The 19,214-nt window shown below is 49.8% G+C and overlaps 1 protein-coding gene across 5 annotated transcripts in view; it reads left to right on the forward strand.

Annotated features, from left to right (window-relative positions):
• Positions 1–7,317, forward strand: part of CRTC3 (CREB regulated transcription coactivator 3) — a 117,456-nt gene extending 110,139 nt beyond the window's left edge. For 2 of the 5 annotated variants that reach the window (XM_001097976.5, XM_015143025.3), the window contains exons 12-15: positions 780–980; positions 1,069–1,149; positions 3,123–3,225; positions 3,976–7,317. In XM_001097976.5, coding sequence (XP_001097976.3) covers positions 780–980; positions 1,069–1,149; positions 3,123–3,225; positions 3,976–4,184 — 594 coding nt within the window. In that variant the 3' untranslated portion in view covers positions 4,185–7,317. Of the gene's footprint in view, positions 1–779; positions 981–1,068; positions 1,150–3,122; positions 3,280–3,942 lie in introns of all 5 variants that reach the window. The other 3 variants (XM_015143026.3, XM_077940349.1, XM_077940350.1) reach the window with 2 other exon arrangements.
• Positions 7,318–19,214: the final 11,897 nt, after the last annotated feature.

A 19,214-nucleotide genomic window follows, 5' to 3' on the forward strand; every position in this document is an offset into this window, starting at 1 on the left:
GGAGCCTTCCAGTCTCGTGGCAGGCGGCAGGGTGGTGGGGGCCAGTGTGCAGAAGCACACTCAAGGCAAGGGCTCTGCAGGTCCGACTGCCCCTTACACAAACTTTGACCAGAACCTCCTGGTTTTAGCTTCAGCCCCTGCTCCCTGCTGTCCCCAATCCCAGAGCCCTGTGGGGATTTAGTGCTGTAAATGAGATTGCCTCCTGGTTTTTCCTCACTGCCAGCTTAGCATTGGGTTTTCTCAGTTCTGCTAAGCCAGTTACCATTTGGCCATCTGCTTCTCATTTGCTAGCTTTTGTTGCCATTTTCTTCTCTCCCGTTATCTTTGTCCTCATGTTGTTTGTTATCATTTAGTGTTCTGTGTTATTGTTTAGTGTTATTTATTAACGCTTATTGCTGGTTAATGTTGTTGTAGTGTCTTAACAGGGTTTGGGGAGATGGCAGAGCTAAGGGCCTTTTTCAATCTTCCACTTTTAACCAGAAGACATGGCTATAAAAAAACAAAACAAAACATGATTTTCACAGAGAAAACTGAAAGGAAATTGGTTAAATTGACTGTTTTCTTGTTTAGTTCTTTTAAGACAATAGAACTTGTCATTGAATGGAACATGCTTTGTAGGGAAGTAAAATTTGAGATATACTTTAAAGGAAGAGCATTGCACAGGACACCGCGGTGAGGAAAATCTCAGGCTTCCTCTCACTCTGACATTTCCTAATCCTAAAGGACTTAACACTAGAAACGCAGAAGCTTGTTAGTGGCTTTGTGTGTTTGTTTTGCAGATGGTGTCCTCAGACCGAAGCCAACTTTCCTTCCTGCCCACAGAAGCTCAAGCCCAGGTGTCCCCGCCACCCCCTTACCCTGCGCCCCAGGAGCTCACCCAGCCCCTCCTGCAGCAGCCCCGCACCCCTGAGGCCCCTGCCCAGCAGCCCCAGGCAGCCTCCTCACTGCCACAGTCGGACTTTCAGCTTCTCCCAGCCCAGGTGAGTCCTGGCAGCAGCGTTGGTGCGGAGGGAATGCTTGTTTTGCTCTGAGTTCCAAGCTAAATGGTCACCTCCTTACTCTCTGAAGGGCTCATCTTTGACCAACTTCTTCCCAGATGTGGGTTTTGACCAGCAGTCCATGAGGCCAGGCCCTGCCTTTCCTCAACAGGTGGGTGGATCACCCCTGCCTTCCCCTCCCTTGGTGCGTAAACTGTACCATTTAGGTTGTTCATTGTGTAGAACTCAGAACCAAGCAGACCAGACATGCCACTTCCCTGGTTCTGGATGTGTTCTGTGGCTAGAAGAGCCTTTCATCTTCTTTGGCCCTAAAACGCTGGCTTTGGCTGTGTTATTTAGTATCAGGCTTCAGCAGAGGAACTATTGGAATAATTGGCAGGAGATTTTTGATGACACTCTCGTTGTAGAACTGTAAAATCATGAACACTGGAAGGGACACAGCACCTGCCTCCTCAGTGCCCTCATGTTGAAACTGAGGCATAGGGAGGGCGGCACCTGCTCCCTCCGCAGGGTCAGAAGGTGGCGCCACATTTTGCCTGCACCCAGGCTGGTGCACCTAGCACAGCGTGCAGCCTCCTGGGGAGAGCTCAGTCCTGGGCAGTGAGGGGAGCTCCTTCTGTAAGGTATTTTCAACTGGGCCACTTGCTTTTACAGTTTAGTTTCTCCCTAACTTGACTATTTTTAATATTCCTAGATTTTATGGTATTCAATAGTATTCAATAAGTATGGACTGGACCCTCCGATGGATTAAGGAGTGGAAGAAGGGTTGAACAGTTTCCAGAACTTTTTTTTTTTTTTTTTTTTTTTTTTTTATCGCCCAGGCTGGAGTGCAGTGGCATGATCTCGGCTTACTGCAACCTCCACCTCCTGGGTTCAAGCGATTCTCATGTCTCAGACTCCTGAGTAATTGGGGTTACAGGCGTGCACCCCTATGCCCAACTAATTTTTGTATTTTTAGTAGAGATAGGTTTCACTATGTTGACCAGGCTGGTCTTGAACTCCTGACCTCAAGTGATCCACCCGCCTTGGCCTCCCAAAGTGCTGGGATTACAGGTGTGAGCCACTGTGCCCGGCCAAGAACTTAATAATAATCAAATAAATTAAGATAGCTGTTTCCTAAGTAGGCCACAGATGAAGCTTTGTGGCAAGAACCAATCCTCCTTGCCTCCCTGTTTTCTAAAGAGCCATTTTAGTCTAGATGGGAATCAGTGTCTCCCTGAAAAATGACGGAAACTTCTTCTTTTGAGACATTTTTTTAAATGGCTTAGAAAATTAATTTCAGGAAAGGAACCTAAAATTGGCCACAGTTATAACCAGTCCTCATAGAGGCTTTCTCATAGGGAGAAGCTTGCCTGAGTTTCCTCCTTCTGAGTGCAAAAAGGAAAGGCTCCCACTTTCTCAGTTTTCTAGAAACCAGGGAATAGGTCAGGCGCAGTGGCTCACGCCCATAATCCCAGCACTTTGGGAGGCCGAGGCAGGTGGCTTGCTTAAACTCAGGAGTTTGAGACCAGCCTGGGTAAGATACAGCAAGACCCTGTCTCTACAAAAAATACAAAAATTAGCCAGGCATGGTGGCGTGTGGTCCCAGCTATTTGGGAGGCTGAGGTGGATGGATCGCTTGAGCTTGGGAGGTGGAGGTTTCAGTGAGCCGAGATGGCACCACTGCACTCCAGCCTGGGCAACAGAGACCCTATCTTTAAAGAAAAAAGAGGAAGAAAGAAACCAAGGAAGAAAAGAGTCCATACTTTCTTGGTTATAGACAGAGCCTTTGAAGGGTTCCCATAGAAGGCAGTTTACAAAGGCCTTGGTGAGGCTGAGGAGACATGTCTGAGGGGCCACAGAAACCATGACCACTGGTATCTCTTGGGATGGTGTAGTGGGCTGGGGAAAAGTCACCGCACTGTGGGCCTCAGGGGCCCCTCCTCCACCCCAGCATCTGCCTGCCTGACAAGAATATCGTACATACATCACCACAAGAGCAAAACACTTTGGGATCCTGGAAAGAAGGGAGTATGTATTAGTTTGCAAATCAAGTTTTGCTCTGGGAGCACATTGCAATACTCGCTTCCGGAATCCTTGGAAGCAGAGGTGTGGCCTTCCTCACGTGACCTTCGATGCTTCCAGGTGCCTCTAGTGCAACAAGGTTCCCGAGAACTGCAGGACTCTTTTCATTTGAGACCAAGCCCATATTCCAACTGCGGGAGTTTCCCAAACACCATCCTGACAGGTGAGTGAGCCACCCCTCAGCTTCTTTACTGCTTTTATTTTGTCGTGTGTTTAGGTACCTTCATAAGATAGTTTAAACAACATAATATTATATAAAGCAAAAAGCGAACGTTGCCTGGGTCAACTTGACTCTTTGAGATGCAGGTGTCCAGCCTCAGAGACCGTGACGCAGGGCGGTGGGCCCGGTAGTCAAAGCCTTTTCTGAAAGATTTCGTCTGGCCGGGCGCGGTGGCTCACACCTGTAATCCCAGCACTTTGGGAGGCCGAGGCGGGCGGATCATGAGGTCAGGAGATCAACACCATCCTGGCTAACACAGTGAAACCCCGTTTCTACTAAAAAATACAAAAAAAAAATTAGCCGGGTGTGGTGGCGGGCACCTGTAGTCCCAGCTACTCGGGAGGCTGAGGCAGGAGAATGGCGTGAGCCCGGGAGGTGGAGCTTGCAGTGAGCCGAGATAGTGCCACTGTACTCCAGCCTGGGTGACAGAGCTAGACTCTGTTTCAAAAAAAAAGAAAGATTTCATCTTAGGTGACTGATGACTGTTCAAAAGGAAAAAAAACCTGCAAAAATTGGGAGTTGTGCAACTGACTGACAAGAATGTAGACTCCAGGGCAAGAACTGTGGGCCTAGGGGTGGTCAGGACATGTGGGATGGCAGTTTAGGGGACCATCATCAGCTGGGTTTGCTTAGTAGCCTGGAGCCTTCATGCCTCCTAAGCGTACTGTTTTCCTCTCTGGCCACCCCTTTCAGAAGACTCCAGCACCAGCCTGTTCAAAGACCTCAACAGTGCGCTGGCAGGCCTGCCCGAGGTCAGCCTGAACGTGGACACTCCATTTCCACTGGAAGAGGAGCTGCAGATTGAACCCCTGAGCCTGGACGGACTCAACATGTTAAGTGACTCCAGCATGGGCCTGCTGGACCCCTCTGTTGAAGAGACGTTTCGAGCTGACAGACTGTGAACAGAAGGCAGTGAAACAGAAGAATGTTTTTCTGCAACAGCCAAAATAGAATGGAATAGAATGGAGCCAGCTGACTGCCGGCTTTCGTTATCTTGACATAGAAGGAACCAATGCCACGGCTCCAGGCTTTCAGATGAGGTCCCATCTCAGACACTGTGGCTTCCTCCAGATCACACAGCTATGTACTGCCTCTCTAGCCTGTGGCCAAAGTTGTGTTGCAGCAGGCAGGCTGCTTGGAGCTTCCCATGAACTGGAAAGCTCATCTCCATTGCATCTTTTTCTTGGCCTTCCAGTCCATCGATGTGTAAGAGTAGGAAATATCGTGTCACTGGAGGCCTCCATGGCATTGTGTAGTGCTCAGAACCACTGATCTCCGGCTGCACCGAAGGCGGGTCCGGAGTGGGAGGCTCAGCCTGGAGCGGTGGCCCCGGAGAGGGCACCTCGATGCCTGCTCTGACCTGACCCGGAGGGCGAGGCCCTCCAGCAGGGGACATTCCCCGGCTGAACGGACCCCACAGCTCTCTCCCATGCCTGATTTATGACATGAAGAAGTTTTTGCCACAAGTCCGAGAGCAGGCTTGAGTTAGGCAGACTGAAGGCTAATTTTCCTTTTCTCCCAGTTGGTTTCTGCTGCTTCAGAAAAGTACACCTTTTCCTTATGGGCCAGAGGAAGAGGAAGACCATTTTATCAGTCACTGAAAAGAGTCCCCTGGCACTGATGAGCCTGAAGAGAACTATGCTCCTTGGGGGGTGGGGAAGGAAGACAGGGACTGCAGCTATCTCACACTCAGTGGCCTCCAGACAAACTCCAGACAAGCACAGACCTCCCCACTAAGAGCAGCTGGAGGAGCTGGGGCTCTGTGGGCTGGGAGTTTAATGTCACCCCCCCAAGACCGTAAGCTCCTTGAGGGCAGGGACAGTGCCTTATTCATTGTTGAACCCATAGCACCTAACACGTGCGTGGCAGCACACTCGTGTGCTGGCGTGAGTGCTGCAGAACAGCGTGTGCAGTGCATGATGAATGACTGTGTCCGCCATGCTGTAAGGCAGGCTCATCTGTAGCTATCCCCCTTCCCTGCCAAATCTTCTCAGAGCTTTAGCTTTTCTAGCACTCGTGCCTATGGTGAAGCATGCACTTTAATATGCTTTTAACACTAGGTGACCAAATCACAGTGAAGCTGGGCACTGCATTCTCCTTGGGCTGTGCTCCATGCAGGTGGGTGGGAGCTGTCTTCTGAGTACATCCCAAGGGCTGAGCAGGTGAGGGCCCTGAGGGACCCTGTCTGGGCCTCACCCAGGAAGATCTTCCCTCTCAGATCTATGTTTGGCTCTAAATTGCTTCAAGTAGAGATTCATTCTTTGAGGTTGAAAAAATAGTTTATAGTAAAACGAAGGCCTAATTCATGGAACCATCATTAGTCATTAATACCCTCTCATAAAATAGATGGACCAGATTTCAACCACCACCTGCCTCCTCTAACTTAGGTGAAGCCAGTAGGTTTGAAGGGGGCAGGGCACTGCAGGGGAGGGATCTAGGCTGTGAGAGGACAGGGTAGAGAGGAGGAGAACCCTGAAGGAGAGACGAAAGATGCCAGGATTTTTGCTTGGACAGCCATTGCCCTTCCAGGAGACCCTGGAGTGTATTGAGGGTCGCTCGACTGCTCCACCCAGAGGAGCAAGGCTGTACAATGAGGGTCTGAATCTGGCACACCTGTCCCTTATGTAAAAGGAGTCATCGTCACAAGACCCTGAGCTGGCTAGCTTCTCCAGACCTCATTCCATTTCTATCTTCTGACCTTGCCTCTAATCTTTAAAATAACCCTCATGGGGTGCCCCTCCACCTTCCTTTGGAATCTGTTTCACATTTGCCCCAAATCTTTGCTGTGGAATTGGGAAATCAAACCAGAGTTCTCCTCGCCTCATTTCCAGCTCAGGAAGGGCCTGCTGGCCTGCCCTTGCCAGCCCTGTTCCCAGTTACACTTTCAGATCCCTTTGTGCTCAAGACCTCAGAGGGGAGACTTTCTGTTAAAGAGCCTTTAGTCGCAATGCTACCCAGCTCCCCAGTGTGCCAAAAAAAGCCAGCTCCTGTGTCAAAGGGCTCCCAAACCTGATCTCACTCCCAACAGGGGATGGTGCTGATATTGTAAGAGTTGTGTTTTTATAAAACAGTTCTCAGCATAGTCCACTTTTCACATAGTGCCTTACCCGTGGGTATCATCATATCAGGGTCCCAGTTCAGTTTGTCTGCACAGCAGCCACCCTGCCTGGCAACAGGAGACCCCAAGACCTACACAGTGAACCCCAGTGCCCCACAGGGGTTCTCCAGGTGACTTGTGAAAACAGGCCTCCAAGGGAAGGGATTTATTTGGGGGCATATACTAGGGGCAATATGGTTTAGCACTGAATTCAATTTGTCTTTAGGTCTATGAGTGCAGTCTTTCCTTGTGAAAGGTTTTGGGCATTGTACAACCCACTCTGCCTAGAAGGTGTGGAGGACTCACCACGGGCAGGGTCGCCCTGGCCCGCAGCACGTGAGCCTGCACTCACTGTGGCCTTTGTAACAAAACCAGTTGTGGTCCTCAGCATTTGAAGCAGCTGCATACTTCAGAGTAAACTATTTTTCAATATTTAGTTTTGTCACAAGAAATCGATCATTGTACTACTCTCACTTATAGCAGTTAAACAGCATAGAACTAAAAACCTGTCTGTATTTCCATTTTTTCTTTCTGTATGGTTGTGGGTTTTAGGACATAGAGTGTTAGAAGGGTTTCTTGATCATGTCATGAATTCTCCTTTGTCCTCTTTCTCCTGTTTCATTTCTTCTCCGCCTGCTGTATATTACCTGAGCTGGTGTCGTATCTTCAAGTCCATATGCGTATTTGCAGACCTTTCCATTCCCACTCTTGTTGGCTCTTCTGATTTATGCACAGATGGTTCCCAGCATGTGTCCAGTGCTTCGTGGATGGGACCATCCCAGCAACTAATCAGACTTCCTGCCAGTGTCCTGACCCCCAGGGCACCCTGTTCAACCATATTTAAAGATTGGAATTTGTATAAAGTTGCTTCCAAGTTTTATAATGCATCATTTTACATCTTTCGTAATTAAAAGCAGCACAATGAGGTTGTCTCTGCATTTGGTGGTGTTTTTCTTCACTTGGGTGAGGGGTTGGTGGGGAGCCTTGCTCTCACCGCCTCCTGCACAGCTCAGCCGGCAGCTGGGATTTGGGGCCTGGGCAAGGCAGGCCCTGCACCAGCCATGGGTCAGGCCTTCTTGTTATACATGGAGGGGCACTCACTTCCCTTAGCTGGAGGCAGCTCAGTCTCCTGCCCCCGCAGCCAGCACCCCTCCACACGTCTGCCCACCGCCCTTCCTCCACCAGATGCTCCGTCCTGGGTTGGCCTCTAGCCCTGTCCCTTCCCCAGACCCCCATCCCTGCAGGGTTCAACGCGAACAGCCACATCCAGCGCTTGTCATAAAGGTGGCTGTCTCCTGAAATCGTACTTGGAAATCCTGTCTCTGATTGTAACTTCCTGAGACCCCATTTCCACTCTGGTCCGCACACACGCTGTTCTTTGACCCCACTGAGAATTCTTCCCTGTCCCCTCTTCTCAGCCTGCCCATCCTCTCCTAGCTTTCCTTGCTTCTGCCCGGGCCCACCTGGCTCGTGGCCTACGTGACACCCAGAGGCCCCTTCTCCTGCCACCACACCACTCTTCCTCCTCAAGACCTGCCACCACATCACTCAGGCTGAGCTTTCTGTTGCTGGGAGCCTTGTGGGAAGAACCAGCACTTCCAGGCTGTGCTGAGCCAGCCCTCTCCTGCCGCATGGGGCACCCACGCCCTTCTCTCCTCAAGACTCATCAGACCACATGAGGGCTTCTTGCCTCCTATCCAGGCCACCTGGGCCAGCTCCCTCCATGTCCCACCTGCTCCCCATTCTGTCCCATAACCCATCACGCCTTCCCCAGCGTCCCTCTGCCTTACGAGGTCCCATTTCCACATCAATCTGACCTTCCCCAAGGACTTGCTGATGTTCTGGGGCCTTCTACTTAGCCCTCTCTGATGGCGCCTCCCCATCAGCCTGTGAAGATGCCCAGTCTCCTTCCTCAGAACAGAAAACACCCTTTCCCCACCAGCTAATACTCATGCCACAGCCCTGTGTCCTGCCTCTCCCGGAGGAGCGCTCCTGCTCAGCTCCCTTCTGCCTGCAGCCCCAGGGAGCCCTCCAGGACTCCCTACTCTCCTGCCTCTGTCCAAGGCCCTCTGATGTCAGCTACATCCCTGAAGCCCTTCGGCCACTCCCTCCCTCCAAAATCCTCTCTGGCTCCAGTAAGGCTTTTCTCCATATTCTACCACCCAGGCTATGCCTGTCTCTTATCACCCTCCCCCTCCACTATCCTCTGCTTTCCATCAACTGTCCCAAACCACCTTCTCCAGCCCTCCAAGCCTCCTCCACACTTCCCCTCCTACACACCCCTTCTCCTCACCCCTCCTCCTCCTCACCCCTCCTCCTCCTCCATACCCCTTCTCCTCTACACCCCTCCTCTTCCTCCACACCCTTCCTCCTCCACACCACACCTCCGCCTCCTCACCCCTCCTCCTCTTCCTCACCCCTCCTCCTCCTCCATACCCCTCCTCCTCACCTCTCCTCCACACCCCTCCTCCACACCCCTCCTCCTCTTCCTTACCCCTCCTCCACACCCCTCCTCCACACTCCTCCTCCTCTTCCTCACCCCTCCTCCTCCTCCAGACTTCCCCTCCTACACACCCCTCCTCCTCACCCCTCCTCCTCCTCACCCCTCCTCCTCCTCACCCCTCCTCTTCCTCCACACCCCTTCTCCTCCACACCCCTCCTGCTCTATAACCCTCCTCTCCACACCCCTCCTGCTCCACACCCCTCCTCCTCTATACCCCTCCTCCTCCACACCGCTCCTCCATGCCCCTCCTTCTCACCCCCCTCCTCCACACCCCTCTTCCTCCTCACCCCTCCTCCTCACCCCTTGTCTTCCTCCAAACCCTTCCTCCTCCTCCTGTCTCCTTCTCCACACCCCTCCTGTTCCACATCCCTCCCCTTCCACACCCCTCCCCCTCCTCCAAACCCCTCCTCCTCCTCCACACCACTCCTCCACCTCCTCCAGCTCCTCCTCCTCTGCCATCTTTTCAAACACAGGATAGTGGAATCTTGAAAAGTACTGAATTTGTGTACTTGTTTCAAAATACTAAATCTTAGATCTGGGAGGAATGATTTTAGATCTTACTTTGGGCCAGGCACAGTGGCTCACGACAGTAATCCCAGCACTTTGGGAGGCTGAAGCTGGAGGATCACTTGAGGTCAGGAGTTCGAGACCAGCTTGGACAACATGGTGAAACCCCGTCTCTACCAAAAATACAAACATTAGCCGGGCGGGCGTCTGTAATCCCAGCTACTAGGGAGGCTGAGGCAGGAGAATTCCTTGAACCCAGGAGACAGAGGTTGCAGTGAGCAGAGATCACACCACTGTACTCCAACCTGGGTGACAGAGTGAGACTGTCTCAAAAAAATTAAAAATTAAAATTAAAAAGAGATCTTTTTGGTCCATTTTGCCTAATAAGTGCTGTATAGCTGGCAGGTATGGAAATTGGGGTTTACAATAGATCAGCTATATGCTGCTATGGCCTGATGTGGACACTAGGTGGAGCTGCCACTGGAAGAGTGGCTCTTAGGACCCAGAATAGGCCAGAGAGAGCCCTGGACCCCCTCAACTTTAGCCTTTGAGCTGGGCTGGCAGTGGTGTTGGCTAGAATTGAATTCTATGATATGGAGTAATAAGTATCCTTAGTGACCACCCGGACTACCAGACACTGCACCGTCAGAAGCGTTCAAACAAGAGTGACTCCATCTTGAACAGGGGCTGTGGGTAAAATGAGGCTGAGACCTGCTGGGCTGCATTCCCAGGAGGTTAGGCATTCAAAGTTACAGGAGGAGACAGGAGGTCAGCACAAGATAAAGATCACAAAGATCATGCTGATAAAACAGGATGCAATAAAGAAACTGCCAGAACCCGCCAAAACCAAGATGATGACGCAAGTGACCTCTGGTTGTCCTCACTGCTCATTATTCGCTAATTATAATACATTTGCTGCTAAAAGACACTCCCACCAGCGCATGACAGTTCACAAGTGCCATGGCAACGTCCGGAAGTTACCCTATATGGTCTAAAAGGAAGAGGAACCCTCAGTTCCAGGAAATTCCCACCCCATTCCGGGAAAACTCATAAATAATCCACTCCTTATTTACCGTATGATCAAGAAATAACCGTAAGTCTACTGAGTCGAGCAGCCCATGCTGCTGGGGTAGCCCCTTTTCTATTCATTTACTTTCTTGATAAACTTGCTAATAAACTTAATAATAAAAAATTAATAAAAAATAATTCCTTTCTTAATAAACTTATCAGCTTGCTTTTGAGTTCCTTCCTGCATGAAGCCAGGAATCTATGTGGCCTCCCAGGCTGAACCCTGTGACAGCACCACGCACATCCCTTACATCAACCTGAAAATGAGGCAGGGCACAGGTGACTCCTTTTTTTTTTTTTCTGAGACAGAGTCTCGCTGTGTCACCCAGGCTAGAGTAGAGTGGTGCAATCTTGGCTCACTGCAACCTCCGCCTCCCGGGTTCAAGCGATTCTCCCGCTTCAGCCTCCCGAGTAGCTGGGATTACAGGCATGTGCCACCACACCTGGCTGATTTTTGTATTTTTCGTAGAGATGGGATTTCACCATGTTGGCCAGGCTGGTCTCGAACTCTTGACAGGTGATCCACCTGCCTAGGTCTCCCAAAGTGCTGGGATTACAGGTGTGAACCACTGCCCCCAGCCAAGGATGACTTCTTGAGTTTACAGATGAGGAAACAGGCCCATAGAGGCTCTGTCACCCAACTAAACAGTGGAGGAACAAAGCCCGGACCCAACAGGCCTGACATCAAGGCCTCCTGACCCCACTGGCCCAGAATCCAGAGCTCCAAAGTGCATCCTTCAGGGTCTGCTCACAAATTTCCCTCCCCGTGCACCCCTGGCTCCCGAACACGCCAATCACCAGGGTGAGGGGTGCGGAAATGAACCGCAGTGGTGGGCTCTCAGAAGCCCCTGGGAACGGTCCCCATGGATCCCAGTGAGACTGAAGGAAAGGAACACATGTTTTTTTCTCTCTCTCTCTTTTCCAGAATGTATTTTAATTTTTTAAAAAAGCTTTGCTTTGATAAAAATAGTGCATGCTCATTATAAGAAATTCAAGTAACACCGAAGAGTACAAAAAACAAAAATTTCAAGTGGTCCGGAAATCCAGCACCCCCAGAAATAATCATGGCTGACACCCAGAGAACATGGATGGAGACATCTCTCTACGCACATAGTCAGAGAAAAGGATTTTTTTTTAACCAAAATGGGCTCATACAATACCTACTCTTTTTAGAAAAAGTGCCATACTTAAATTTAACAGAACAAAAGGCAACTTAAATGTAACTAAAGAAACCACCAAGCTGCAAATAATGATGCTGCTGCTTCTGGTGCTAAATTATTTCTCTAAAGGAAAGAAAAATATTAAGCAGCTGAATTCATTCTTTCGACATGTTTCAACTATAGATGGCATCTCTTGACAACCTACGATTTAGGATAAGGAAATGAGCTCACCACCACTTCCTAGCTCCTTCCCCCTCCCAAATTTTTTGAGTTCACATTTTTACATTGTCAAGGTTTATACTACTTACATCCTGTCCTGTAACCATCGTTCCCACCATTGTTTGGCCTGTTCTGTGTGTATGGATTCCCTGTTCCACCACCTGTCCTTCTAGAATGGATTTTTCCATTCTTGGGTTATTTTCCTTCACCTTGTGGCTACCTTGACTTTGTCATCAAGGAGTCTTTTCAAGGTCTGAGTTGGTCACATTCACAGGGATGTCACTGCTGGACTGCAAGGTTGGAGACCTGAACTCTGAAATGGGAGTGAGTGGGCTATACAATTGACTGACTCAGGCCCGATGGAATTTACAGGAAGGAGACAAAGCACCGTACCCTCCATTATGACGACTCGCTAAAAACCACTGTGTCTTGAACTTGTATCTGATGGCACAGAGTTGAAGTTTTAGAATTCAGAAATAAAATGACTGGGGTGGGGTCCCAGGTACTGGGTTCAAAGAAAGGACATGCCAGGCTTTGGACCTCAATGCCCCCTCCCCATCAACCCTTTGACAGCTGTGCTCTATCCCACCTTGGAGGCCAAAGCAACTCCCTCCTGGATGTTAATGCGCCACGTTAACTTCCGATTATCCCCACTTCCAGGACTACCTCTAAGATTTGTACTTTTATCTACTGTTAAGAGCACACACTTACTGTAAATATGTTACCAAAAACACTGTAAATCTGTATCATAAACATTGTAAATATGTTATCATAAACCTATGGTACTATTTATAGTACACTATAAATATGTTATAACCCTATGATATATACTCCCTGGGTCTTGGGGGGTGGGGGGCAACAGTACAGGGATCCACTGTCTCCTGGCTGCCCGAGACATGGCTTTTGTTTGTCAGTCCCTATTAAATGTTCCTAAGCAACTGGATTTGTCAGCCTCTGTGTCCAGCCTCTGAACTCCCTCGGCCTTTGGGAGTAGGTTTGCATACACCTGCTCACCGTGCAACACCCATCTTCACTTAGAAAAATCTAACTTCTCCTTACAGGCCTAGGTCAAGTGACCCCTCCTCTGTGAAGCCTTCTGTGAGGTTTGGATTCTTATTTGCAAATATTTACCTCCCTCCCCTCCCACTGCAGGACCTCTAGGCTCCACCCCACCCATTTTTTAAAAGATTTCCTGTCCCATCTAGTGTCCCCATCTACTTGACCCCCAAACCCAGACAACAGGCACCCACAGACCTAATGGCAGGCCTTGACAGCTGCCCCCAAGCCCTTTGCCCTTGGGCTCTGCTATATGACTGACTTTGGCCAATGAGATGTTGGAATGTGACCAAACAGTAAAGCCTTGACATGGGGTCAGGAGGCCTTGGAGTCAGGCCCACTGGGTTCAGGCCCTTGCACCTTGACATGGGCTTGGTGACACGGCTCACCCTCTTGTGATTCTGCCATTGCCACTGGCACAGCTACTCCCCGGGTAGCCTATTGGTCCCAGAAGAATGGGAGACAGAACAGACCTTAGCCAAACCCATGTCCGGGAGGCATCTAGCCAGGTCCTGCTGAAATCGGCAGGGCTGCCCCAGAATCTACAGACACATGAGCCAAAAATAAATGCTTAGAGTAGTAAGCCATCGAATTATGGCCATTTGTTACACAGCATATACGTGACAACAGTTGACTGATACACCTTCTCTGTTCATTTCCCTTTATGCTTGAGTTGCACTTTATTTCCACAGCTTCACTTTTTTAACTGTAGAGCTGATTTTGTGGTAGAGTGTTTGCCTCCCCACTGGTCTATGAGAAACTCGACATAAGGACTGCTTCTGATTCGATTCTGACTCCCCAGCATCCAATTAAATGGCAGCCAATGTCATTCTTTTTTTTTTTTTTTTTTTTGAGACAGGGTCTTGCTCTGCTGCCCAGGCTAGAATGCAGTGGCATGATCTTGGCTCACTGCAACCTCCACTTCCCAAGTAACTGGAATTACCAGCACGTACCCCCACACCCAGCTAATTTTTGTATTTTTAGTAGAGTCAGGGTTTCGCCCTGTTGGTCAGGCTGGTTTTGACTTCCTGGCCTCAAGCAATCTGCCCGCCTTGGCCTCCCAAAGTGATTACAGGTGTGAGCCACCACACCCAGCCAATGTCATTCTTTTCATCCTTTCCATCTGCACCTTTCCAGGACAGCCCAGTCTGGGTGGAGAGGCAAGTCTCTGCTGCCAGGACTCACCTGCAAGTTTGGACAAGAAAGTTCAAAAGCCCTGAGCTTTGGGTGCCCATGACTGTCCATATGGCTCATTTGCAGTGACTCCTGCACTCCTGTTTCTCCCCCATTCAAGCTTCAGATTCCTAGGAGAGAACACTGACCCAGCCAGCATGACATTGGGACCGGGTTACACTGGCCTGGCTTTTGGGAGGAGAGGGGCCCGGGCAGCCTCAGTTTGCATGCCTTCGTTTGCAGCCGGTAAGACAGTCCCTGGGAGGTTGCAGAGCTTGTTAGAGGGAAGCAGCGCCTATGTAGAAGACAGCTGAAGAGGATCCCGTACTTTAAACAAGCCAGGCTTTGAGCAGGTGATAGGAATCATATCAGGTTAGTCCTGGGGCTCCTGGGCTACAAAGCTGGCATCCTGAGAAGATTAAGGATGGGTGCTGGTGCCCTGGCCAGACCCATCAGAGAGGAGGGCGGAGGCCTGGGCAGGAACCCTCTGTGTTCAGAAAACTGTTCAATGCGCCTTTCAAAGTATGGGCTTTGTCCTTCTCAACAAACCTTCTTGTTTTATTTATCATGTCTAGCAATAAAGGACCCATTTTATAGAAAGAATAGTGAGGAAAATGATAGGTAACATTTAGGAACTGTATCCAAGGGGCAAGCACGCCCCATGAGATGGGCACCACCATTCCCATTTTATAGATAAGGAAACTGAGGCACAGAGAGGCCACTGCCTTGCCCCATCTTAACAGCTAGGAAGGGTGGAGATCACATTTGAACCCAGGTCTCTGTAACTCCAGGGCCCATGCACTTGACTCCTAAGCAGCACTGCCTCTAGGCCTCATTCCTATGCACACGTCCCTGTGTCCCTGCTGATTGCCTGTTGCCCTGGCACGATTATTAATGGTGCCTCCTTTCATCCTCAAAAGGGTCCTGGTTTGAGGTGGGTTTTTTCCGTTTGTTTTTTGTTTTTGTTTTTGTTTTCTCGAGACAGGGTCTCGCTCTGCACCCTGGTCACTGCACCCAGGTCACTGCACCCAGGCTGGAGTGCGGTGGAGCGATCTTAGTGCACTGCAATCTCTGCCTCCTGGGCTCAAGTGGTCTTCAAAAGGGTCTTGGTTTGGCTGACAAATTTTAAGGCCAGGTAGAGCCTACATTATCATAGCAAGATGTTGGTGGACAGAGTTTTGGGAAACCCAGCTGACAGCTGCCCCTCACTGTCCCCGAATTCTGGCATCCAGGGCTGACTCTCCTGGGCAGTTCTGTGTTGTGTTAATGAGATGGCCCTTGTTGCCCCTGGGTACCTGGGTACTTCACAAAGCAGCCTTCCAAGATTTCCAGTACTCCAGGGCTCTTTGTTTATATTTGGACAAAGAGCTCCTTTTACTCCCTGACACCAACCCCTACCTGTACTTGCGAGGCTCTTCTCCCTGTTGTCATGTATTAGCTTGGCCGGGAAAGTGGCCACTGTTCTCCCTGATGTTCCCAGGTGAAAGCTCCTGGGCTCCCATCCGGGCTCCTGGGCTCCCATCCGGGCTCCTGGCCTCCCATCTGGGATCCTGGCCTTCCATCCAGGCTCCTGGCCTCAAATCCGAGCTCCTGGCCTCGCATCTGGGCTCCTGGCCTCCCATCAGGGCTCCTGGCCTTGAATCTGGGCTCCTGGACTCCCATCTGGGATCCTGGCCTGAAATCCAGGCTCCTGGCCTCCCATCCAGGCTCCTGGTGCTGGCTCTGCCTTCTCCTTTGGAGTGGGTGGTAGCAGTGGGGGCTGGTGAAATGTGTCACTTCCTGCTCCTGGTTCTTCCTGCAGATAAATGTCTCTGGCCTAGCTCTGAGGAACTTCCTATGTGACACTTTCATGCATCCGTAGCCACTGCAGACAATACTCTCTCATCACTTCCCACTCAGGCTCCTGAAAGCCAGCATGGCCCGCAGCAAGGCGTGGAAAGCGCTGACTCTGCAGAACGCTGAGAAGGGGTGCACACCTCAGCATTCAGACCAGCCTGGGGCACTGGCTACTGCAGAAACAGTGAAGACATGTCTGCACTGAAGGAATTCTTCAAATCTTTGACATGCCAGCCCATTTCCAAGAGGTCAGCCTAGTAGGCAGCACTTCTCAAACTGTCCCCTGAATCTTTTCTGTCTGGAACATCTCGTGGGGCTGATGTTCTGTGGGGCACACCGGAAAGGCATGGAGACAGGCAGGGGAGGATGAAGCCAGGATGTGGGAGCGATTTAAAGGCTTTGAAAGGATCCATGGACAGCCACAGTGGCTCACCCCTGTAATCCCAACACTTTGGGAGGCCAAGGCGGGCAGATCTCTTCAGGTCAGGAGTTCAAGACCAGCCTGGCCAACATGGTGAAACCCCATCTCTACTTAAATACAAAAAGTAACCGACGTGGTAGCAGGCGCCTGTAATCCCAGCTACTCAGGAGGCTGAGGAAGGAGAATCACTTGAACCTGGTAGGTGGAAGTTGCAGCGAGCCGAGATCACACCACTGCACTCCAGCCTGGGCAGCGAAGCAAGAGTCTGCCTCCAAAAAAAAAAAAAAGGCGAGGAGGGGAAATGGGGAAAGGAAGGGACCAAAGCCGAGAGACAGCCCCAGAACAGGATAAGAGGGCATCACAGAGCTTCCAGCACCGAGGATGACCAAGTGGGTCCAGGCTCAGGGAAGTCTGAGAGATGCCTTTGACCAATCCATGAATGATGTTATTACAGCCACTGACTATTCACATTACTATAAATAAGTGAGTGGCCAAGAAATCACACCTGAGGAGATGCAAATGCTACCCAGACAGGGCTGTTACCTGTAACGAGCGTCCCTTGGCGTTCGCTCACTTCCTTGCAGTAGCTGCTATGGGGTATCCAGTCCACTGCGTGCTGCTGACCAGCAGACTCTGGGCAGGAAGTGGATTCTTTTTTCAATTCAAAAAGATCCGCCTAGTCTTGTTTGCATGAATGAGAGTGTGGCTCACAAACGTGAGCTTGTTAAAAAGTCAGATGCCTGGTACAATGATCATTATTTGCAGATGACATGATTCTAGACCTGAAAGTTTGGAGAAAACCAAATTTTAAACCACAAGAAACAAGAAGAGAAATTGGTATATGACTTAGAATTTAACACTGGGAGGCCAAGCATAATCCCAGCACTTTGGGAGGCTGAGGTGGACGGATTGCTTGAGTCCAGGAGCTGGAAACCTGTACAATATAGCAAGGCCCTATGTCTACAAAAAATTAAAACATCAGCCAGGCGTGGTGGCATATGCCTGTGGTCCCAGCTACTCTGGAGGCTGAGGCAGGGGGATCACTTGAGCCTGGGATGTCGAGGCTGCAGTGAGCCAAGATAGTGCCACTGCACTCCAGCCTGGGTGACAGAGCCAGACCCTGTCTCAAAAAGAAAAAAAAAAAAGATTTTAACACTGGAGATACGGCAGCCAGAGCACTTGTTCCAGCTTCCCTGTCCCCACCCAAGTTTCTAAACATGACTGAAACAATATGTATTTTAAAATCTGCAATAGGAATAGAAACTACAAAGGGATGTCCTCATTATCAGAAGTTGTAAGGACCGAATTGAATGTGAAAACTCTAGCCATAAGATGTGTTCAGAAGAGAACACCTGAAGGCCGGGCGCGGTGGCTCATGCCTGTAATCCCAGCACTCTGGGAGGCCGAGGCGGGCAGATCACCTGAGGTTGCGAGTTCGAGACCAGCCTGACCAACACTGAGAAACCCCGTCTCTACTAAAAATACAAAAAATTAGCTAGGCGTGGTGGCGCATGCCTGTAATCCCAGCTACTCAGGAGGCTGAGGCAGGAGAATTGCTTGAACCCGGAAGGGTGCCATTGCACTCCAGCCTGGGCAACAAGAGTGAGACTCCGTCTTGGGGAAAAAAAAAAAAAAAAGAGAACACCTGTGAAGGGAAGGAAGAAGGAAAGGAAGGGAAGGGCCCACTTAGGGACTTAGGGATGTGCTGAGTCCAGGGGAGGAGGCAGCTGTAGGTGACTGGTGGGTGTGGCAAGGATTTGCTCTGCCCCTACTGCCAGGAGGTGGCAGAGGGACCCTCCAGATGAGGACATGGGGCTCATTTCCTTCATAAACAGCCCTTTATCAATGAGATAAAGCCCAACAGCCCAACAGAGAAAACAGGGGCAAGGAGAGGAGACTGTGGTTCACAGAGAAATCCAAGTAACTAATATCATGAAAAGATTTTGGATCTCACTCATAATTAATGCTAATTAAAACAACAACAACGCTGAACAATACACATTCACCACTGGCAAAACTTTTTAAAGATTACTAATGCTCAGGGCTGGTGAGGGTGTTGGGGAAATAGGGTTCTTCCAGCTGATGGGATGTAAATTGGAACAACCTTTCTTGAGGACAATTTGGCATCAGCTGTCAAACAGAATTACTGTTATTATTTTAAGACAAGGTCTTGCTTTGTCACCCAGGCTGGAGTCCAGTGGCTCTATCTCTGCTCACTGCAACCTCTGCCTCCTGGGCTCAAGCGATTCTCCCACCTCAGCCTCCTGCGTAGCTGGAACCACAGGCGCCCACCACCACACCTGGCTAATTTTGCAGTTTTTGTAGAGAGAGGGTTTCACCATGTTGCCCAGGCTGGTCTCAAACTCTTGAGCTCAAGTGATCCACTTGCCTCAGCCTCCCAAAGTGTTGGGATTACAGGTGTGAGCCACTGCACCCAGCCTCAAACAGAATTACTAAGATCCTAGAAGAAAATATAATAAAATATTTCTATATTCTTGGAGAAGGGAAAAACCTAAGCAAGACACAAAACCCAGAAGCCCTAAAGGAAAAAAATGAACAGATTTGACCTCATAAAAATGTAAAACTTCTGTAAGGCTACAGACTATAACAAAGATAAAAGACAAATAATAGACAATATGTGCAACATGCAAAATAGCACTAAAATGCAAACAGCCCCTTCGTATCAAAGGATAAAACTTCATATTCCAATATATAAATGGTCAATGGATAAGAGCAGGCAACTTGCAAGAGAAGAAATTCAGATAGCCTGGAGTTGAGAAACGACCTTGATGCTCCCTGGGGATCGGATAAATGCAAATTTTAAAACAGACAATATCTAGAGTTGGCAAAAGGAAAGCAGTGCTCCCGTCAGCTGTGAGCACTATATTGCTG

This window comes from Macaca mulatta, chromosome 7 (genome assembly GCF_049350105.2).
Source record: "Macaca mulatta isolate MMU2019108-1 chromosome 7, T2T-MMU8v2.0, whole genome shotgun sequence".
Classification (NCBI taxonomy): Eukaryota; Metazoa; Chordata; class Mammalia; order Primates; family Cercopithecidae; genus Macaca; species Macaca mulatta.